The following is a 23,561-nucleotide window of genomic DNA, read 5'->3' on the forward strand; positions in this document are numbered from 1 at the left end:
GTATACCAGCAAAGGTAAAATTACTCAAATTAATGATAATGTTACTGTTGTTGTGTTCTTTCTATGTTTTGATGAATTAAACTGTTCGGCTGAAAAACTCGGCTGCCATAGCTAGAAATAAACATTAGAAAAAAAATAAACAATAATTTTATTTTAGTCTCACTATCGAAAATATTAATGATCTCATTCCCCCAAACATATTTTGTTTTTCGTTTGGTTTTAGAAGTTTTTCACGCTCGTTATTTGCGTCGTGCGAGTAAAGCTGACTCACGTTCAATAAACTACGTTACTCGAGTTTGAAAGTCGTAAGCTGAGTAGCGAGGCTTATCACGAATACGCGAGTGGGAAGCGCTCATTTTCCATTCTTCTGGCTTGCTTCTGGCGATTTGTGCGAATGTGTAACTGTTACATATTATTATACAAGTGACATTACTGGTTTGTTTATTTCAAAGTTTGAGCCGTATACTTGATACACATTGGGTCTTTTAAAGCACACGCTTTGGGAACGTGCGTTAATAAAGGAAGACGTTCTACATAACAAGTGTATTAAGAGCGAGCGTTTTCATGTGTACAACAATGCAGGATGTCTTGACAAAGCGCGTGCTTTAAATTAAAACATCTTATTTGTACCATAGGTTGGGCTATTACGAAACCCGAAACTCGAAGTTCGTGTCGTACGGTCCCTCTGACACTATACTATTTAATACGAGAGCGAGAGGGACGGTACAACACGAATTTCGAGTTTCGTGTTTCGTAGTAGCCCTGCAGAGCCGTATTGTCTAACGTGCTGACGTTAGCGATCGCGTTCGCCGTCTCGTTCTACCCTCGTCTTATGCCGTGTGACCGAAAGAAGCGGGGAAACAATTGTGATTCGAAGTGTGTTGGACAATAAGGCCTTAGGTAGTTAATATAACTACCTATAAGATACTGAAAGAAAAGTTGTTAAATGAATACAAATAGGTATTTAAAAAAACGTTTTATTAACAAATTATATCCTTACACTTAAAGTGAGCAAATAGTTTACTAATTTACCTTAGGAACAATCACAGCGTGAATATTATTATGTACAGATACAAAACATTCGTAAAACACCCTACTAAGGCTTTCATTATGGAATTTAGTTAGTAATAATGCATTTTAAGTATGCAATAACTTTAAATGCGAACGAGGTTCATCAGTCTTCTTAAGGTTGTTAATTTTGTATAATAAAGAAAAAATAATAGAGGTATCTACAGAATGATTCTAGCGACGAAATCAGGATAAACCCTAATCTGGCCTTATACTACGAAATGCAAAATCATGACACTCCTTCATTTCGAAATGCGAAATTCTTATCGTATCGTCCCTCTCACTCTCGTATTAAATATTAGCGTCATTAGGACTGCTAGATATCAAGTTCGGATTTTGCACTTTGTAGCATAGGGCCAAGAATTAATGACATTATATTGTTGTGTTTTTAGTTTTTTCGTTGAAATATAGACGTTTAACGATTTTTATACATTTACTAGTACCTGACTGAACATTTGGTTTTGGGTTTGACGTGTTTTGGCGTGAAATTAGAGCTTCTGGTTCGTCAGAATTTTGGCTGAAATTAGGACTGAAACCGAAAATGGGTTCGTGGGCTTCCGTGCAGCATTCGCAAGCAATCAGCATCGTAGTGGCTTCGCCACCCACGTGTCTGGTTATATTTTATAGCTGCTATATATAAGTATTTTGCATTAATGTTTGGTTACATTAGATACTCAGTTTTTCCCGCCATAAATTTTTAAATCTATGCAATAGACTCAAAAAATAACTCGAGATTCAAAAATATATACTAAAAGTCCTTGAATAAAGTTTTATAAAGGACGAAATTCGATTTTGGCTACGGTTTCGACTGCAAATACTGGTTTCGGTTAGACCACAGAATAAAGTAAGTACACGGTTTTGGATCTTAATATAATGAATTACCGAGTTGAGCAACTAATATTTATAGAGTAGAAAATCCTGATCAAGTCTTTAAAATCACTGTATTACATATTTTTCGTCTAAATCAACTGGGCATATTTAAGAATGCTTCTTTTTCATTGGCAAACCATTTGGTGCCAGCTAGAGCTCTGTTTTGATTACACTGGAGTTGTAGAACAGAGTTAAGACTATCATTCTTAAATTTGTGGATGTAAATTTGTCTAAATAAAATGTAGCACGATAATAATAGAGTGATTGCTAAAATTACGGTTGATAAAGGAGGTAGAATGACCGTCATAAAGTGTATTGTGCTCTGGATTTGGTGAGGCAGGCCTTCTTGATTCTGAAAAAAAAATGAAATTTTAATTTCGAACCATATCAAAGTATTATAAAATAAGGGTTCCTAGTTGACTACGGAACCCTAAAAACGTTCGATTTTAACTAACTCTAGTAACTCTGTCAAGATTTGTTAAAGCAAATAAAATATCATTTTTATTTTGTGGGAAACATAAAATGACCCTGGCCACACTTTGAAGAGCTAGCTTTTTTTATCCATCCCTTCATGAATTAATAGGGAAAAGGACCTAAGCCCATACAGAGCCGCTAGTCATCTGAAGTGGTAAGTCAAAAAATTTGCTTTGTGCCGCTTCCTTATTAGCTTTGGGAGGGAACCCCAAGATAAACATTTAAAAATGTTTTTTGGCAATTTCTAAGGCTTTGGGTTCATAAGACGCTTATATCGAAAAATTTTAATACTTTCCGATCCAGGGAGCTTATAAAAAGTAACATATTATAATGTCATTGCTCCGACTGTAAAATTAGTGCGGCAAAAGGACAAACGGAAACGTAAGTGACAGCAATAGAGCTCTATTTTGTATCCTTTGGGTACTGAAGCCTAAAAAATAAGAAAGATTTATAGAATTTTTATGGTAGGGTAGAACTATCGTTTTTTTTTTTTATTCGACTGGATGGCAAACGAGCAAGTGGGTCACCTGATGGTAAGAGATTACCACCGCCCATAGACACCTGCAACACCAGGAGGATTGCAGATGCGTTCCAACCGAGAGGCCTAAGATGGGATACCTCAAGTGCCAGTAATTTCACCGGCTGTCTTACTGTCCACGCCGAAACACAACAATGCAAGCACTGCTATTTCACGGCAGGATTAGCGAGCAAGATGGTGGTAGCAATCCGGGCGGACCTTGCACAAGGTCCTACCACCTGGGTGTACCCAGGTGCGTTTGTGGCCATTGTACCGTTTATGGCCATATATTGTTTGAATATACGTTTGAAATAAATTTATATTAATAAAACATTACAAACTTTTTTCGTTTTCGTATAAACTTTTGAAAACGCACTAAACATTTTTTATATTCTTTATTACTTCAAATGTCAACTTATTATAGCGAAAAACGGTACTTCTGCCACGTGTATTATTAAATAAAACACTTACATATTCAGCCCAGAACAGAGGTAGAATGAGATTGGAGAACTTGGCATATTCCTTGGAGAAACCAGAAAGATCTTGTATCCGCAGGTTACTTTGCATTCTCGCCACGGATCGGAATGGAGTACCAGTCAACTGGAACAAAATAATTTAATTGTCTAGTAGTGCCATCTGTTGTCGAGTAGTTGCTAACGTAGTTCAGCTACTCATGTAAAGATGACGCTATAAGTCTAAAATTTAAAGGAATGTTTGTTTTCAGCAACTTTAGTATTCGATAACTTGATAGTTGGGTAGGTTTATTTATTTTTACTAATTACGAGTATATATGCGACAGCAATTCAGTCTGTCTGTCTGCTACACCTTCATGCTTGAACCGATTCAATTGAAAATTGCTAAGCATAGTTTGAGAGCCTGGGAAGGACAAAATTATTTCAAGCAATAAAAGATTTTTGATTATTATTATGATAATTTTTATATACTTAGTAGGTGAGGGAGTCACATTTTTTTCAGGTTTTTTAGACTCTAGTTTTGTCATACAAACCCACTTACGGCTAGCGAGGCAAAGAACGAGGCGAAGGAAGAGTTAACGCATTCTATTTCTATTGTATACCTACCTATATTATATATTATATACATATTGTGCCATGGCTGGCACATGATTTATCTGGATCGTGTCGATTAATTTGAAATGCAGTGATATCTATCTTACGCGCGATCGATCCAGATAAGCCACGCCGCCATCTCAGTGCCTTAGAGATATTCTAGTATATAAGCTAGCATGTACATAATGTAGTGAGTTCTGTTCAGTGGTAGTTCGAGAGATCAGTAAACGAGTCCAAGTAACCCGCACAAGATCTACTCACTCTCCACACTTATTATTTCCCCTAAACCTATGTATTGTAAAGCATAAAATACCAGGGGGGTAGGCAGCTACCCTTCCCTGCTCCCCTTAGGTAGCCCATAAAGCGGGTAAATCTAGTTATAATATATCTTACCGGCTCAACAATGGTGTAAGAGTTGTGCTTGTATCTGTCAGGTTGCAGCCCGGTTACGAAGTGGTCCTTCGGCACCCCTCCCGTGTAGAAGTGGGGGTAGGAAATAACCATCGGGAAACCTGCAATTAAAACCGGAACAAAAAATCAAAAACCTGACTGTCTCAAAACTAAAAAAAATAACAAGTCTTCTAGAATCTGTTGAATTATTCTCGGTAATACATCAACATACATACATATGCACGAAAAACATAATCCTTCGGGCCATGCGGCCATGTTATATCCTACCAGGTTTCATGTTAAATTTAACTCAATTCAATTCATTTATTGCATGTTAACTTTAAGAGCTTCTGTTAATGATTACAATACAATACAATCGGGTAAAAATACAGCAAAATACAAGGGTCTTAGTTCGACATACCATTTTATACCCGTAGGCTTTTAGACCTCAGGTCCATAGGGCCCTCGCTTGCAAAAACACCTGATTAACACTACTGGAGACCAAAGTGCCGACAGCTAGCTAATAGTTGTCGTGCAAGGAGAATTTTTTGTCAGGCGAAATACCGCTAGATGGCGTTAGTATCGTAAGGTTTTATGACGTTACTCGTTTATGAAGTCACTATAATGGTACGATTTTTACCTAATAGTGACGTACACAAGCCCCCACTCCGGAAGTTTGATGATCTATACCTTTGTCGATTTTTAATAATTTTATAAACCAAAAAAAACGTGTCCCATATTTATCCATAATCTAACTGCCGGACTAAATAGAATGACATATTTTTATAATAATAATAATAAAACTTTATTTCAGACGTTATTACATCCATATTTAATAGTGTTAGTAATTCTTAATCTATGTTACTTTATCGCCTACTTAAATCTAAATCGCGCTACAGCCTTTATTTGACCGACCCAGTACGCCAGAATGGGGCAATCGTACCTATCAGCTATGACACTCAGGATGCTGTTAGTACTCCTCCTGAGCCTGCCCAGCAACGAGACGATCTTCTTACGCATGAGCGCATGAAAACCGTCCGTGCGAGCCTCTGCAAACATCAGCGATGCACTGCACCACCTGGGCAGTCCCAACAGCAACCTGAATGCATTATTATATTGCACGCGCAGGGCGTTGTATGCCTTCTTAGTGTACCTAACCCACAGGCTGCACGAGTAGAAAGACTGGCAGTATGCTTTGAATAATGTGATTTTAACTTCGGTGGAACATCGAGCAAACCTGCGAGCAATCATGTTAGCCCTTACAGCCAACGCCCTGCGCTCACGTTCAATATCTAGGTCATCACTAAGGTCAGGTGTTAAGATATGCCCTAAATACTTAAATCTATTAACAACCGCTAGGGGGGTCCCATGGAGCACAATTGGTGGTACAACTTTAGGCGTATACTTTCCCGCCTTAAACACCATTCTTGTATCATTTAGTTATTAGCCAATAAGGGTTTTCATAGAGGCGAAATATCGCTAGATGGCGTTAGTATCGTGATCGTGAGGTCCGTTTGACGTTTGCTCGTGATTGGTTAAATAACTAAATGAGCCAATCGCAAGCAAACGTCAAACGGATCTCACAATACTAACGCCATCTACCGATATTTCGCCTCAGCGAGAACCCTCATTGCAAGCAAGACCGTAACGTCAAAAACCTCACGATACTAACGCCATCTAGTGATATTTCACCTGTATTTTAGCCCTCATCTATCCTGTCACAGATACTCTCAGTGTGGTAGTGGAGCAAGGTCAAATCGATTCTCCCATTGTTTACTAGTAGGTCAACTCCATTGCCGTGAACTTTGACAAACGATAAGCATAACAATACATGGCTGTGGGAAGGGAACAGTTGCCAATGTCGCGTGTTTAGAATAGGGATGAACTAGCTAGACACGCGCGCGTGTCAAGCCAAGTTCAAGCTAACAGAACTGGCGAGCAGCACCGTGTGTAATTTTACCCAAACCAATTGGAGCCACTTTTGACCCCCTCATAACTGAAAAACTATTTCACGTAAACTGTTAATAGTATATGAGAACTAGCCAAGTCAGACCTGGCTTCAATATATTATCCTAAGTTACAAGACGAAATGATATTTTAAATTGTGACAAATTGTGACTTGGCACTCATTTAGATCTCACTTCTTTTGTCGTTAAACTCAACAATCAAGGCATACTTACCTATATCTTAATATTGAACTTGGCTCTCATTTCACATTCATGTTTTGATGGGTAAATAATGACTTTGCTCACCCGCGACCTTACGATTCTTATGTCTATGTAACAAATGTATGTTCATGCAGCTCCATCGCCTCCACGCTGTTAAGAACACACAGAAATCACACAAATCCACTATCACTATCATAACAGTACGCTGACGCGTTTTGAACTCAACCAGTGTTCATCACCAGAGTACCTAACTCAACCGTTCACCATGCTGGATGTTAGATTCCAGGTGTTACATAGTTCATATGGTGAACGGTTGTGCTCTGATGAACTCTGGTTGTGTTCGAATCGGTCAGCGTAGTGTGATGGTGGTGCTAATTTGGTTTGTGTGATTCGTGTGTTCTTACAGTGTGGAGGTGGAGGAACTGCATGATTTTCTAAGTTGGTCATTACCGAAGTAGCATTTGCTTCCGTCGCTGATGCCCGCGGGCAGCGAGGGTTCTGTGTCGTAGCAGTCGGTCCCGTTCGTGACGCGTTCGAACACGCTCTCCGACAAGTTGTAGCGGTACACGTGGACGCTGTCCAGTGTCAGTTCACCTGGAGGGGTTGGAGGGTTGGTTAGTGGACAACTTCATCTCTTTCTATATGATCTTTTATAATAATATGATAGGGGCAAGGGCATCGCCAGCCGATGACCCAGGGGGAAGGGGGGGGGGGGGGGTTGCACGTTGATATGGAGATTTGGAGAATGAGAAAAGTATGAATTGTAGGTATTTATTGGAAGTGGTGAATTAATTCGAGGTTTGGTTTCGACGTACGGGAATCTGCTTCCCCCCCTGGTGACGCCCTTGGATTGGATGGGGGCAGTGGCGTAGCGTGGCGGGGACTTTCAGGGGATGGCATAATTTCATAATAAATATATACTCAGCGGCACAAAATTTGGCCCACCTTTCATACAAAATTACCGATTCTGCATACATTTGAGGGCCAGGTTTTTGCCGCTCAGTATATCTTGAAAATATTATGTTTCACATTTTTGACACAACAAGGATTCGAACCGATTACAATGAGCAGGAAATTCTCCATTACTTATTATGACGAAATGGGGAGTCCCCTTTCTATAAATCAATTGTAGAATAATGACATCTTGTAGGTATTATTATGTTTTTTTTCAAATTGAAATAAGCACCTACATAAGTAAGAAGGCGGCAAATACACACGCTACGCCATTGGATGGGGGGTAAACTGATGGAAAGCAATCACCGCCAGCCGCCCAAGGACATCCATAACATAAGTTGAATTACGGATGCATTGCCGGTCTTTTGTGAAAAGATCAGGCCCGTTTTGTGAAGATCCCCAGGTTTTACCGGTCCGGAAATATGTACTGGCGCTGCAAATATCAGCTGATTCCAAAGTCTCACAGTGTGTAGCAAAAAGTTCCGCAAGGAACGAACTGTTAACTATTGAGTTGGTGAGGGTGAAAAGAAAGTCGGTTACGAATGGCGCGATGGAGAAACTTAGCAGCAGGTAGTCGAACAACTCCTCAGAGCACTTGCCATAATAGATGTGGTTTAAGATACATATGGATACAACATCCCTCCGCAAGGACAGCGAGTCAGGCCGGCCAGAAAGTTCCCGGACCGTTCATCTCACCTATACAGTTACCAGCACCAATATCTGACTGACACAACAAGCGTGCGCAAATATCTGATACGACTCTATTTCTAGGGCCGGAAGGATGTATCAGATATTTTTGCACGCTCCGCTGTGGCACATATTAATGCTGGTGACTGTACAAGTCTCAAAGTGATTCCAGAGTAAACGCCATGCCTAATAATGTCATGCCAATTCTGTTATACATATACGTTTTCATATTAGGACAATTGATTTCTTTTGGGATACTTATACTTACTGTCAAAGTACAACGGCATCAGTTTGCATACCGTCTTCCTCCAATAGAGCAGCACGTCTCGTTTGCTCATGTGCTGGTGGTACATCACTCCCTCAGTTGAGCCGAAGATTCGGTCGGGACACGCCTGTGGAGCAACGTATGACGCTGTGAGAAAGAGTCGCTTGTAAATCGAAATGTGGTAAGGCCGCGGCCACATGAAATCGCTCGACGCTCGTTTCCAGTGTCAAATCTGGTCACGTGACATATAGCGATAAAGCTGGAAATGTTGAGCTTTAGGCACTTGTCCCACCGCCGACGATGAGCGAGAAGCGAGCAGAGCGAGTAACTAGAAACGAGTGGGCGAGCAGTGAAAAGCGAGTGTTCTAGCACGACGGGCGATTACTCGCTCCACTCGCTCGAGCTGGACGGCCGCCAAGCTAACAGCGCTGAGCGAGTATCGCTGAGCTAGTTTTATAGCGACAAGAACTAAAAAAACTCGCTGAGCTATAAAACTAGCTCAGCGAGTTTTTTTAGCTCTTGTCGCTGCGACTAAGGATTAGACGTGTGCGCCGCGCCGACCCGCCGCCGCCGCCGCCATTTTTTCGACGCCGCCGCCGCCGATCAGCGTATCGGCGTAAAATCGGCGCGAGTTCAAAATGTTTTCTATACTGAATTTTTGACTACGAAGCATTCTATATTTTACTACAATGAATCATTATTAGTCATTGGTTACATCATCATCATCTCAGCCATAGATCGTCCACTGTTGGACATAGGCCTTCCCCGTAGACATCCAGTTGCTTGGGTTGGCAGCGACTTGCATCCACCGTGAACCCGCGGCTTTAACCAAGTCATCGCTCTATCTCGTTGGTGGACGTCCTGCTGCGCTTGCCGATCCGCGGTCTGCACTCGAGAACTTTTCGGCCCCAACGGCCATCTGTTCTTCGTGCTATATGGCCTGCCCATTGCCACTTCAACGAGCTATTTCGCTTGGCTATGTCGGTGACCCCTGTTCTTCTATGTATCTCCTCATTTCTGATTCGATCCCGTAGAGAAACCCCAAGCATAGCTCTCCATAGCTCGCTGAGCAACTCTGAGCCTATTTATAAGGCATATAGGCATATAGTGAAGCACAACGTCTCGGATCCATATGTCATCACTGGCAACTGGCAACACACATTGGTTAAAGACTTTCGTCTTAGGACACTGAGGAATTTTGTACGAAAAGACGTTGCGGAGTTTCCCAAACGCTGACAATCCGGGTTGGATTCGACGATTGACCTCCTTCTCGAAGTTGGACTTACCTAATTGGACGGTTTGTCCTAGGTATCATACGCGTCAACAACTTCAAGAATCAAATTCTCCACCAAAATAGGGGTAGGCACCACATGGACATTCGACATGACCTTTGTCTTGTCCCTGTTCATTTTGAGGCCCACCCGTTGGGAGACTCGATTGAGGCCTTGGAGCATCGTGCTGAGTTCTTCCATCGACTTTGCCATGACCACCACGATATCGTCGGAAAACCGAAGGTGAGTGATGTTGTATTCGCCGTTGATATTGATGCCTAGTCCTTTCCATTCCAAAAGCTTGAAGGCGCTTCCAAACCGGCAGCAAACAGTGTCGAAGATATGACATCTCCCTGTCTTACGCCTCTTTTTAAGGGCATCAGGCATCAGGGCAGGGGGGCCTTTGAACTTTGTTCCTGTACTCGGACCGACATAGTGGCATTTTTATACAAACACTTCAACACTTCGATATATCGATAGTCGATACGATACGGCATCGTTGGAGAGACTCTAACACCGCCCACGTTTCGACCGAATCAAAGGCTTTCTCGTAGTCCACAAACGCTAGACATAGCGGCAAGTTATACTCTTCGTTCTTCTGTATGACCTGCCGCAGCGTATGAATGTGGTCTACGGTAGCCTTTTCGGAACCCGGCTTGTTCGGTTGGCTGGAAGCTATCGACCCTGCGTTCGAGACGATATAAAATGACCCTGGAAAACAGCTTATAAACATGTCTCAACAGCGAGGTGATCCTGTAGTTCTTCAATAGGGTGTTATCGCCCTTCATGAAGGAAGAACAACAGCATAACGCTCTTGTTCCACGCTTCTGGCGTTGTGCCTTCGAGCAAGACAGAATTAAAGACCCTTTGAAGGACTTTAAGAGCCGGTGATCCTCCCGCCTTCAGAAGCTTTGACGTAATTCCGTCCTCACCCGGCGCCTTGTTGTTCTTAAGCTGTTTCAGGGCCATCCTTATCTCGTACAGGCTGATGTCCGGGATATCTTCTGTATAGTGTCGGGTCAGTTTGGCTCTTGGGTCTTGAGTCGCCGCGCTGAAAACAGGCTTAGTGACCGACTCGTAAAGCCGTCCATAGAACTCCTCGATTTCCCTCAACACTTCCGCTTTAGTCTACGCTACACCGCCATCATCTCTCTTCAACTTTGTCATTTGGTTTTGCCCAATAGACATATCTCTTGCGAACACTTTAGAGCCTTCATTCCACTCAATCGTATCTTTAACACGAGCAGTAGGTATTATAGGTACGAATATCGTGTCGCAAGGATTTCAAAATTTGTCTATTCAGCATCATCGGGAGACTGCAGTCGAAGCGAGCGTCGTTCAGCCATAAGGTTACTCATACATACATAGGGTATACTCCGAGAGCTTCCGAGTTCAACTGGTACGGTGAATCTTAAAGAAGAGAAGAAGAAAAAAGGTCCCGTTTAAGTCCAAAACGGGTGGACAAAAAGATATTTGTCCGTGACCATTACAGCCGCTGCAAGGCGTCAATTAAAGCTTCATTGTCTGTACATTTTATCTAATCTTGTTATAAAAAATTAGTCTACAAATTAAACAGTTCTATTTAAATTCTCCGCGCCGAAATCACGCCGAAAACACGCCGCCGCCGCCGATTTTTGACCGGCGCCCGCCGCCGTAGATTTTAGCATCGGCGCACACGTCTACTAAGGATGTAAGAGCGAGTTCTCGACGGCAGTGTGAACCGCCAGCGATCAACTATTAATATATATGTCTCTTTTACTCACACAGGATCTTGTATCTTTTGTTCGTTTCTTGAGCGAGAAAATAGTCGATAGCCAATCGTTTCCTCGCCGGCGGTGAGACAACTGCCTTATCGCTGGAAAAAAACTCGTCAATTTCGGCAAAAGCACTGTTTTTTTTTTCATTCACTCCAATTTTTATTATTAATATATATGTCTCTTTTACTCACACAGGATCTTGTATCTTTTGTTCGTTTCTTGAGCGAGAAAATAGTCGATAGCCAATCGTTTCCTCGCCGGCGGTGAGACAACTGCCTTATCGCTGGAAAAAAACTCGTCAATATCGGCAAAAGCACTGTTTTTTTTCATTCACTCCAATTTCTTTTATTTGTACCACTGCCACGGCTGCTACTAAGTGAGATTAAGAAATCAGCTTCCAAGGCCAGGATCATTCCTGCAAGAAGCCATCTTGTCGCTGCTGCTCGACGCGGCGAATTGACGCTACTTTGTTGAGTCGCGGGAAATTCAATATCACCTTCAAAATGGGGTCACGTGACCAGATTTATCGCTGCAATCGAGCGACGAGTGACTGTATGTTGCCGCGCTTTAAGAGGAAAGCTCATAGGCCATTTCGAGAGGAGTTAAGCCGCGAAGCAAGAAAGAGAAACGCGAGTGAACGAGCACTCGCTAATCGACTCGTCAAGCTCGCTTAGGCCGCGTTTCCATCAGAGGTTTGCGAAGTAGATTAGCGGCGCCAGGATGCGTAGCGGGGATGTACGTTATGACTGTTTCCACCAGAGATGTGCGATGCGAGGATGCGTAGCGAGGATGTGAAACGGGTTCTTTTTTAGTGTTGTCTGTCTGTCTGTCTGTCCGTCCGCGGCTTTGCTCAGGAACTATAAATGCTAGAAAGCTGTTATTTTGCACCAATATATATGTAAAGTATGCCGACAAAATGGTACAATTTTTAATTAAAAAAAAATATATATAGAATACCTCCCATAGACGTAAAGTGGGGGTGATTCTTTTTTTCTCATCCAACCTTGTAGTGTGGGGTATCGTTGGATAGGTCTTTTAAAACCATTACAGGATTGCTAAGATGTTTTTTCGATTCAGTGATTTGTTTGCAAAATATTCAACTTTAAAGTGCAAATTTTCATTAAAATCGAGCGTCAACCCCTCTAAATATACCTAAACTTGGAATATTCCGTACAAAATACGAAATCCTTAGAGAAATATTACATAATTTTCTCGGAATGGCTACGGAACCCTATTTTATATGGTATGATACGGTGTGATAGAGATGGAGCTGGCGCGCGCGGCGCCCTGTAGTACCTGGCGCCCTCAAGTGGTGGGTAGTGCGACTTAGGACGACGTTAGAGTTTCTATATTTGATCACTAGATGGCGCTAGAAGTCGCTTCAAATGAGATGTTCTACTCAAACCGTAAAGTACTCACATTGGGATCGTATCCTGGAAGCTGGGGTTCGCCGTTGAACCTGTCTATTTGGAAGAACCGTTCGTGACCCCACCTCTGTCCAATGGTCACCGTCAGCTCGTCTGTGAAGTCCGAATATACCTGACAACAAGAATTTATAGGATCAACACTGGCACAGCCGTGGCCAAACAGTTCAAAGTATAATTTAAAAAAAACTTGGCTGCGACTCGAAATTGGGTATGGAAATGTAGTTTGAGTGCCAATACAAGTACAGTCAACAAAAAGTACAGTCGGCAAAAAGCTTGTATTCGAAATGAATTTTTTAACAAAAACTTTTTCCTGTTTAGTTACCTACGGAACTCTAAAGCCACTTGTAGACGTCCGTTGTTTTCACCGGACAACGGACCGTTTTTTGCCGGACTTGTGGTGTTGTATGGCTTGCAACGGATGAGTGTACATGCACCGGACACCTGTCCGGCGACGAAGCCATAGGTACCATCAGCCAAATAAGTGGTCTATCAATTTTTAAACAACACACACAAACATCACGCCTGTATTCCCAAATGGGGTAGGCAGAGTACACGAAACATTACCGTTTCGGAGCCACTTTTAGCAATTTTAGGTTTAAAGTTTGACAAAAACGGTACAATATGTACTGACAGGTTGCTTTGCTAGCCTGTCACCTACGGTATACCTTAACCTTTATCCTCAGTCGCCTCTTACGACATCCACGGAAGAAATGGATAGGTGTTATTCTAACCCGACACCATACGGGTTTTTAAACAACTTCCTATCAAATGCATATGTCGATAAAGTCGAACTTTAAAGTTGACATACATGTGTATTACTGTTTTGTGACATGCAAACGATTATCAACTTTAGGGTGGTAGACCACATATTTGGCTGATGGTACAACACCACAAATATGGTCCTTTGTCCGGTGAAAACAAGACATCTACACAACACAAGACAACAAGACCAGCGGCCTAAAAAGTCTAGATTCAGGAGGATATTAGGTAGGTACTCACTCTATTCAACATCCCCATATTGGTCACCGGCACCATCCCAGGCACTAGAGACCTGGAGGTGTCCAATATAGGCTCCTTATAGTCCCAAAGGTATTCGTATATTGTCTTCTTGATGAAGAATTCGCTGCCGTGCGAGCTTGCTATGAATCGGAAGCCGGCGCGTACTAAATATGGAGCGTTGTGAAGATACGAGGCTATGCCCTGGAACAAGTAACTAAGTAAGTACTTAAAGTCTTTAGAGTCGCCAGTACGCTCGCCGCTGATTGCTTTTTCATACAAAAGTAGTTTTGTTCTAATTTATCAAACAACACACTGAATTAAAATAAAACTGCGACTATAATTGGAGCAGCTATTTTGATGCTTATAATTAGTTTTCGTTCATATTCAATGTAACAAAATAAAATCACATTAATTTAATGTTAATAATTCGTTGTTTCTTTCCGTAACATTTTATTTTAACCAAACCTAATTATAACCATCGTAATGGCTGCTCCCATAATATCGTATTATATCAATTATTTTTTTGGAAATATAGCTCTATCGTTACCTCGATGTAAAATATCATGTTATTTTGTTACTAATAAATATCATGATTTTTAACCCCCGACGCAAAAAGAGGGGTGTTAAAAGTTTGACCGCTATGTGTGGTCTGTCTGTGGCACCGTAGCTCTTAAACGGGTGAACCGATTTGAATGCGGTTTTTTTTATTTGAAAGCAGGTTTTTATTATTTTTGAGGCAGTTGGGTTTTTGATTTGTTATTTTTTTGCATTTTTAAGGCTTGCGGGTTTTATACTGGGTAGAGAAGAGATAACTAACATACTAGCGTCACAGGTAGGTACGTACTCTATGGTGGAGTTTCCATCTTCAACTTTTTGCTCACCAGAAGCACCATGTCAAGGACCGCACGCTTATGTCATTAGGTATGTACCGTACAATGTGTGATGATTGCCACTCATTATAATTGAGCGTACGCAATTATCTACATGTTATGATGTAATTTGTATTGTGCTTTAATGCATCCTCACGTTTATATTTACAAGCTTTTATCTAACTTGCCATGTACGTATGTATGTACTATGCGCGGGTCAAAAATATTGCAAGTTTCAAATTTGAAATTCGATCAACTTCAAATGGCCGAAATTGGCAAATAAAATTTGGCATAGGTACTTATGTAAATTGCGTGATAATACATTAATGCAGCAATAAAAAAAAGCCGTGGTGGCCTAGTGGTTTGACCTATCGCCTCTCAAGCAGAGGGTCGTGGGTTCGAACCCCAGCTCGCACCTCTGAATTTTTCGAAATTCATGTGCGGAATTACATTTGAAATTTACCACGAGCTTGCGGTGAAGGAAAACATCGTGAGGAAACCTGCACAAACCTGCGAAGCAATTCAATTGTGTGATGCTCCCAACCCGCATTGGGCCCGCGTGGGAACTATGGCCCAAGCCCTCTTGTTCTGAGAGGAGGCCTAACTTTTTAACTATTTATTTTAAAGCGTTTTATTTAAAATTCAACTTCGAAGTGACTAATTGGTATTCTAACTTTTTGTCGGTTAGGTTATTGCGTCGGAAGTTAACTAAACTAATTAGGTAATCTAACCAACAAAAAGTTCATTTTAACCGACTTTAAAAAACGAGGAGGTTTTATGTTCAACTGTATGTTTTTATTTTAGGGTTCCGTAGTCAACTAGATTTGTCCGTCCGCGGCTAAGCTCAGAGAGCGTTAGTACTAGATAGCTGTAATTTGACGGGACTTATCACGCTATTTTTACACTAAAACCACGGCAACTGTAACGTTGCCGAAACGTCGAGGTAAATATTACTCGTGTAAAAATAGCGTGATAAGTCCCGTTTATGGTATTTTGATTATGAGTGAGAATCACGAAAGTTTGAAACGTTATATGAATATACATACATATCAGTCACGCCAACAGCGGTAGGTAAAATAAAATAAAAATATTTTTTTCGGGTGGGAGGTACCCCCAGATAGACGTAAAGTGGGGGTGATTTTTTTTTCTCGACTAATCCTAAGCTATAGTGTGGAATATCGTTAGATAAATCTTTCAAAACCATTGGGGGGTTGTTAGGAGGATTATTCGATTCAGTGATCTGTTTGCGAAATATTCAACTTAAAAGTGAAAATTTTCATTAAAATTGAGCCCCCCCTCTAAAATCTAAACTGTTGGGAGGAAAATTTGAAAAAAATCAGGATGGTGAGTACATCAAATTTACAAGTAAATTTATAGCGGCTAAGATGGCTTGATAATTATTAGTAGTTTAAGAGTAAGTAACTGCCTAAGGTATAAAATATCCCTAATTTTGGAAGATTCCGTAGTAGGTACACAATATGAAAGCCTTAGAAAAATATTACTTGATTTGTTCGTAATGGCTACAGAACCCTATCTTGGGCGTGTCCGACACGCTATTGGCCAGTTTTTTTTAAATGTATGTTCACCGATTACTCCGCCAATTGTGGACCGATTTTCAAAATATTTTTTTTATTTAGCTGTTGGATTGACTTGTTTGATTACACAGTATGTAAGTTGGACGACAATACAAGTATAGTGAACAAAAAGTACAGTCAGCAAAAAAATCTTATGTTAAAAATAACATTTTGACTAGGACCAGAAAAATTCTGCATTTGCATCAACGACATACCTACCTACGACAAGTTTAATGATAATAATTATAATAATGACAAACTCTTAATTATTCGGTACACGAGAAACTCATTAATTATGATTTAAAATAGCGTTTAGACTGATGTTTGAGCGCTCCAAACCAAGTATATGTAGCTTCCTCTAACCTCAAAACATTCGATATATTTAGTATCAACAACAAGAACGCCCGAGGTTACACATTGTTGATGTTTTTGTTTTTAGAACAAAGACATGCCAAAATATATGCAGTAATCGTGGTCGGTATGCGTCTATAGTTTAGTGTCATCTGTTGACCGATTAAAATAGGTCAGGCTGAAACAGCGACTGAAACGAATCAGCTTTTCTTTCATAATCTTCAGTTCCACGTAAATAGAATCCATGCAAACGTATCAGAAGTCTAGAATATTCGGATACCTCGTCGTGAGTGTGTTAGATGACTTGATATTTTTCATCTTAACATGGTTAGTGTCTGCTTGTGAGTCATATCAGTGTGTTTTTTAACATAGTGACAATTAAAACATCAATTTAGTTTCGGTAAGCATCAAACGCGTTCGCTTTATCATTTAATACTTTGATTAAACTAATTAGATTCGAATTATAGATAAAGTTAATGTATAAATTGTTTTTAGGTTTCATTGGGACATTGGATCGCTGTTAATTATGAAGGCGGCAGTTTTTCTTGGTCTTCTGTATTTTTTACACCGGGATGGTACGGTGGTGGGTTCGCAGGACACAGTCCTGACTGATAGACCCATCATTGGTGTACTGGCCCAGGAGCAGTCCTACTATCTCCATACTAAATATCCTGATGAGAATTATACCAGTTACATTGCTGCTTCGTACGTCAAAGATGTGGAGGCAGCTGGAGCGCGAGTTGTACCGATCATGTGAGTTGAGTTTTGTTAATAATTAAATTTTCAGAGTTCCGTACATTAGTTATTTCTTTTTTCTGAAAGCTGTAATTTTGTTTGGATATAGATACGAGTATATGTAGCAATTATGCCGAAAAAGTGTTTTTTTTTTTAATATTATACCTTTCTTAGACGTAAAGTGGGGGTGATTTTTTTCTCGTCTTACCTTAGGTATTGTGTGAGGTATTGTTGAATAGGTTTAAAAGCATTATGGGGTTGTTAAGACGTGCCCCCACCCTCTCTAAAAGCTTACCTGATGGTTTAACTTTAAAAAAAATACAGTTATAATTAATAATCTTGTAATTTTAAACGAAAAAAAAGATTTTGAGAGGTAGCTTCAGAGATTTTTACCAAGTTCAAGTTGATAATAGTATTTTATGCAACTGTATCATAATAGGGGTCCTTAAAACACGAGTGGGGGTGGGTGTGGGGTCACATGAGTGTTTTAAGGCCTAATTACGTACAGTTGCATACAATATTTTATCTATATCCCTATATTAAATCCTCTATTATGTGTTCAATGAACCATTGATAATGACCTGCATTAACGAGAACTAGGTAGGTAGGTATGTCTGGCCCACGAGCTGCGCCAGCTGCGCGCGCGACGACCTGCTGCTGCATAATAGAACCCAATGTCGTAATGCTGGTCATTACCTATGGTTTTTGAACGCATAATTGATGATTTACTATATGGGTGTAGATAATAGATATAATACAGGTGATAATTTCTGCTAACGTAATAAAACTACCGTATCATTTATAAAAGGTAAAAATACGAGTGTCTTACGGATTGCATTTTGTTCTAGGATCGGCAGAGACAGAAATTACTACGAAGATATTATGGAAAGATTGAATGGGTAAGTCGGAGGTGAGCATTTGGCATGTTGCATCTTGAGAACACATTGTGTCTATCTAAGTTTCGGTAACGTACCTAACGGAAACGCAGAATTGGCTATTCTCATTCGCTTGTGCACTCAATATAATTAGTTAATTCATCATCATCCCAGCCTATATACGTCCCACTGCTGGGCACAGGCCTCCTCTCAGAACAAGAGGGCTTGGGCCATAGTTCCCACGCGGGCCCAGTGCGGATTGGGAACTTCGCACGCACCATTGAATTGCTTCGCAGGTTTGTGCAGGTTTCCTCACGATGTTTTCCTTCACCGCAAAGCTCGTGGTGAATTTCAAATGTAATTCCGCACATGAATTTCGAAAAACTCAGAGGTGCGAGCCGGGGTTTGAACCCACGACCCTCTGCTTGAGAGGCGACAGGTCAAACCACTAGGCCACCACGGCTTTTGTCGGTATTTTTTCGGTTCAAAACGGTAATTAGTTAATTACCGTCTTGAATTTACGGATGAATGAGAATCATAGAAACGTCAATATAGGGGTGTTTTAACTTTTCTAAGTCGGTTGGACTTGATTCTACTACTCGTATAACCTTACCAACAAAAAGCTGGAAAACCCCCGACTTTGTCACTTCAAAGTGCAATATCTCAAAAATGGCTAAACCGATTTTGATGAAATTGTCTAAGAACCCTTGCTAGAAAACCTGATTTCAAATTAAAAAAAACCGCATTCTAATCGGTCTACCTGTTTAAGAGTTACGGTGCCACAGACAGACACACAGACACATAGCGGTCAAACTTATAACACCCCTCTTTTTGCGTTGGGGGTTAAAAATAACTTCACAATTGTTTTCCTAGCGTCCTCATACCGGGAGGAGCGACATATTTCAACCAATCAGATGGCTTCGCCGACGCCGGCCAGCATATTTACGAGATCGCCATGGAAATGAATGATGCTGGCGAATACTTCCCTATCTTCGGGACCTGTCTTGGCTTCGAGCTGCTCATTATCCTGGCTTCAGGGCGAGGGGAGGAAGAGAACCGCATCACTTGCTATTCTTATGACAATTTGCCACTGGATTTTGTTAGCGGTAAGTTTATTTTTATTCGATTACCCGAAGAAGGGTTATTTGCAAGTTTTACCCGACTGCCCGAAGGAAAATATGGCGGAAGAATGTTTTTTTTTTATTGTAACAATATGAGTATCAAATGAAAGCTAATAAAAAGCCCATTCTGAAAATACGCATGTTATAATACTTTTAATGTACCACTTTCACAGAAATATCAAAAAAGTATAAAATAAATAATTAAATTTATACAATCAAATAACCCGACTGCCTCGAAAGCTAAAATGATAACCACCTGCAACACCTGGGGGATTGCAGATGCATTGCCAACCTAGAGGCCTAAGATGGGATGCCTCAAGTGCCAGTAATTTCCCCGGCTGTCTTACTCTCCACGCCGAAACAGAACAGTGCAAGCACTGCTGCTTCACGGCAGGATTAGCGAGCAAGATGGTGTTAGCAATCCGGGCGGACCTTGCACAAGGTCACCACCTGCATGCTTAGCCGTTATGCGTGTTTGAATGGCTAAATGTCTTCACAAACTTCTCATTAATAATATTAGTATTGATCAATCAATGTCCTAATTGTCTACATGCATCTAAATCATCATCATCATCTACATCACTTACCTATCTGTATCCAGTTTAAACCTGTTTTGACTTGATTTAGAAGTTACATAATTATAGGTAGAGTCATTCAGGATGACGCGTGCCGTGGCTCTTATTACAATGTCATTAATGGCTAATTTTGACAAAATCACGCGTCTTCGTGGATGGCACTAGGTATAATTACTGTTTTGCTGTCCTTATCGTATTGGAGCTGATTTGATTATTTCATCTAGCGGATAAATTGGAATTAAATTATTGTGTCCTATGTTCTATCGTGGTAGGCAGCGGCGGCCTTAGGGGGTGGCGAACGGGGCAGTCGCCCGGGGCCCCGCTCTTGCAGGGGCCTCGCGCAACAACCCAAGCAAATTTTAAAAAATATAGATTTTTTAACTACTTTTCGCATCACATACTTTTCACGAAGGACAAAGGGCCTCGCAAAGACCTGGTGGTGGTAGGGCTACTGGGAAGGCTGGGTTGCCATATGAAAAAATTAAATGTCCTGATAAAAATCCGGACTTTGTACTTAATAGAGATTCTTTTTATTTGGCAACAAGGTAAATAAAAAGTTGATCGACCCTTTTGACATACCTACTTATCGTTTTTTACAGATTTCCGCGAAAGTAAGATGTTTTCGGGAGCGTCGGATGATATAATCCACTTGCTAGCGACTGAGGACGTGACTGTCAATGCGCATCAATTCTGTATCGTGGACGACGTAAGTGTGTGAAAGGGACAGAAGCCAGCGGCGTCTTTAGCCCATGTAGCGCCCGTGTGCAATTATTACTTTAGCGCCATCTAGGAAGTGCGCGGTCAAAATGGAATAGGTACAAAGTGCCGCGGCCGGCGCCCCTAACACCGCTGCGCCCGTGTGCAACGCACACCCTGCACTATAGGTTAAGACGCCTCTGAGAAGCATGGTCTTCGTTTCCCATAATAATTCCACTTCATCCTACTATCCATATTTCCATTCTAATATACTTAGATACCTCAGTGGCGGATTTATGTTTTTTATGAGTGTAGGCCACTTTATATCCGCCGCCCTATGTAACTTTCTAAAATAATTTTCTCGTTGAAATCTGCCGCCCCTAGGCCGCGGCTATACGGCCTATTGACAAATCCAGGACTGAGATACCTACAATTGTTTATGGAAGCTTCGGTGCCGGTGTATGAGCCCAATCACGGCCGGTTTTTAACCCCCGACGCAAAAAGAGGGGTGTTATAAGTTTGGTCGCTATGTGTGTCTGTCTGTGCCACTGTAGCTCCAAAACGGGTGGACCGATTTGAATGCGGTTTTTTTATTTGAAATCAGGTTTCTAGCCATATTTTTTAGACATGTTTAATCAAAATCAGTTAATCCGTTTTGAAGTGGCAAAGTCGGGGGTTTTCCAACTTTATGTTGGTTAGGTTATTACAAGATTTTATTTAACTCGCAATGTATGTATGTATCTATGTATGTGCGGGTCAAATCTTGCAAATTAAATTTGACGCACTTCCGGTGATCGGACTGACTTGAAATTTGGCATACTTATGTAAACCTGGTGGCAATACGATAATCTGGTAGTAACTTCCTGGTGGCTTAGCCAGAATTCTCTGCAGGGCGGAACTCCTCAACGGTTAATGGCATTGACTTGACATTTGGTACGGAAATGTAGTTTGGAAGACAATTCAAGTACAGTGCCCTTAGAGTAAGTTTTCTGTTACAAAATACGTCTCCATTGCGTTCGCGTTAAAATCTCAATTTGTATGCAAACACAAACAGCGCCTCTAGCGGAACGTTTGCGATGTTCGTGTTTCCATACACATTGAGATTTTAACGCGTGTAACCGAAAACTTACACTAAGGGTACAGCCAACAAAAATAGCTTGTATTAAAAATGACGTTTTTAACAACAACTTTTTTATTTCCAGAACCTAAAATCGCATAAGCTGACAGATGACTGGCGAGTGACGTCCTATAGCGACGACGCCTACGGGGTCCAATTCATAGCCAGTATCGAGCATAACAAGTAAGCAATAGCTTTTGAACCTTAAATAGGGGGTTATGCATAACGTATCTATGTACGTCACATATTAAGGTATACAATTAAAGAAAAAATTACAAAAAAAAACAGGGATTTATGGGGTCCCTTAGTTACAAAACTAAACACTAACTATATCTACATTCAGTGGAAGTGTAGAATGCTTCCACCGTCATAAATAAAATAAAAAATCTGAAATATACATTTCCGGTCAAGTAACCATTAAGCTTTTGGATTCCGAAGGCAAGCTCCCGTCTGCCGCCCCCAAAGTTAGCTCACACGCACTCATGTCATGCTCTGAAAGCAGAGCGGTACCGAGGGCATGGTATTGCTTCCGTTCCCATAAGCTCTATGGGATCGTCGTGGGAACTTCGACGTCGCGAGCCTGTGACTAGAAATTAAACTAAAAATATACAAGTTTAAGATCCATAAGCTTAACAATATACAGCCTTAAATATAGCAAGGGGATGTAGAAAGCCCCTGAGTTAATAATAAAATTTCCTAATCTAAATAATTCAAGATGTATAGTCTTGTCAAAGTAAAACGGTACGATATAAACTTTGATTTTCAAAATTTCGTTTAGCCCGTGTTCAGATAGACTACAATAGAAATCTCTCTCTAGCTCTAGCAGATGTTATGCCTTGGGTGGGACCGAAGTCCGAAGGAAGAGGGTTTTATTTATGAAAATCCGATTGGTGCAGGGTGTCGCAGTTTCACTATTTGATTACTAGATGGCGCTAGCGGTCGCCACAAGACACATTTCTACGTTCATTATATAGTTATTTAACACAAAACATAGATGGCGTCACTTGTTTCGCTTTGTTCACTAGATTCAATTAATTATTCCAGATATCCATTCTACGGAGTGCAATTCCACCCTGAGAAGAGCTCGTTCGAATGGAAAGCATCTAAAAACTACCCTTCAAGCCGGAACGCCGTCAAAGCGAACCGGTATTTCATGGACTTCTTCGTCGATGAATGCAGAAAGAGTGCGCATGCGTTCGCGTCAGCGGCGGAAGAGAATGAATACGTTATTTACAATCATGAGCCTCACTTCACTGGGGTTTTGGGGAGTGCTTACCATCAGTGCTATTTGTTTGAGCCAAGAGGAACCAAGGTGGTTAATGCGTTAAAGCTACACGACTAGACCTACATCATCATCAGCAAGTTCAATTGATATACAATCAAAAATGTTGTTTAGAATAAAGTTGTTGAGTTTTTGATTTTTTCTTTCATTTTACATTTTTTATATAAAACGAGGGGGCAAACGAGCAGACGGGTCACCTGATGGAGAGCGATCACCGTCGCCCATGGACACCCGCAACACGAGGGGAATCACAGGTGCGTTGCCGACCCTTTAAGGAATTGGTAGGCTCGTTTTTTAAAGATCCCTAAGTTGTAACGCTCCGGGAATGTTGCCGCTGTAAGCTGATGCTGCCTTGTGGTAAGCTAGCGTAGCGATTCAGGGTTTGAAAGAAAGAAAGAGAGATTTATTTTGATTCCAGCATTCTTTGGCATAATATCGCTAGATGGCGTTAG

At 41.0% G+C, this 23,561-nt stretch overlaps 2 protein-coding genes across 3 annotated transcripts in view; one reads left to right on the plus strand and one right to left on the minus strand.

Annotated features, from left to right (window-relative positions):
• Positions 1-961: 961 nt before the first annotated feature.
• The window catches only part of LOC141443987 (scavenger receptor class B member 1-like), a 61,043-nt gene continuing 38,443 nt past the window's right edge, over positions 962-23,561 (minus strand). The window contains exons 6-12 of the mRNA XM_074109432.1: positions 13,915-14,115; positions 12,908-13,027; positions 8,464-8,587; positions 7,005-7,148; positions 4,390-4,508; positions 3,401-3,529; positions 962-2,290 (exon numbers count right to left, since the gene is read on the minus strand). Coding sequence (XP_073965533.1) covers positions 2,033-2,290; positions 3,401-3,529; positions 4,390-4,508; positions 7,005-7,148; positions 8,464-8,587; positions 12,908-13,027; positions 13,915-14,115 — 1,095 coding nt within the window. The 3' untranslated portion in view covers positions 962-2,032. The remainder of the gene's footprint in view (positions 2,291-3,400; positions 3,530-4,389; positions 4,509-7,004; positions 7,149-8,463; positions 8,588-12,907; positions 13,028-13,914; positions 14,116-23,561) is intronic.
• On the plus strand, positions 16,845-23,245 carry LOC141443988 (gamma-glutamyl hydrolase A-like). Of its 2 annotated transcripts, none has more exons than XM_074109433.1 (7): positions 16,845-17,035; positions 17,204-17,461; positions 18,292-18,342; positions 19,192-19,424; positions 20,614-20,720; positions 21,913-22,010; positions 22,872-23,245. In XM_074109433.1, exons 1-7 carry the CDS (start codon positions 16,953-16,955, stop codon positions 23,167-23,169), a joined length of 1,128 nt encoding a protein of 375 aa, XP_073965534.1. In that variant the 5' UTR covers positions 16,845-16,952; the 3' UTR covers positions 23,170-23,245. The 2 variants fall into 2 exon arrangements, with proteins under 2 accessions (XP_073965534.1, XP_073965535.1); XM_074109434.1 differs by having other exon boundaries at positions 16,956-17,108.

This window comes from Choristoneura fumiferana, chromosome 28 (assembly GCF_025370935.1).
Source record: "Choristoneura fumiferana chromosome 28, NRCan_CFum_1, whole genome shotgun sequence".
Classification (NCBI taxonomy): Eukaryota; Metazoa; Arthropoda; class Insecta; order Lepidoptera; family Tortricidae; genus Choristoneura; species Choristoneura fumiferana.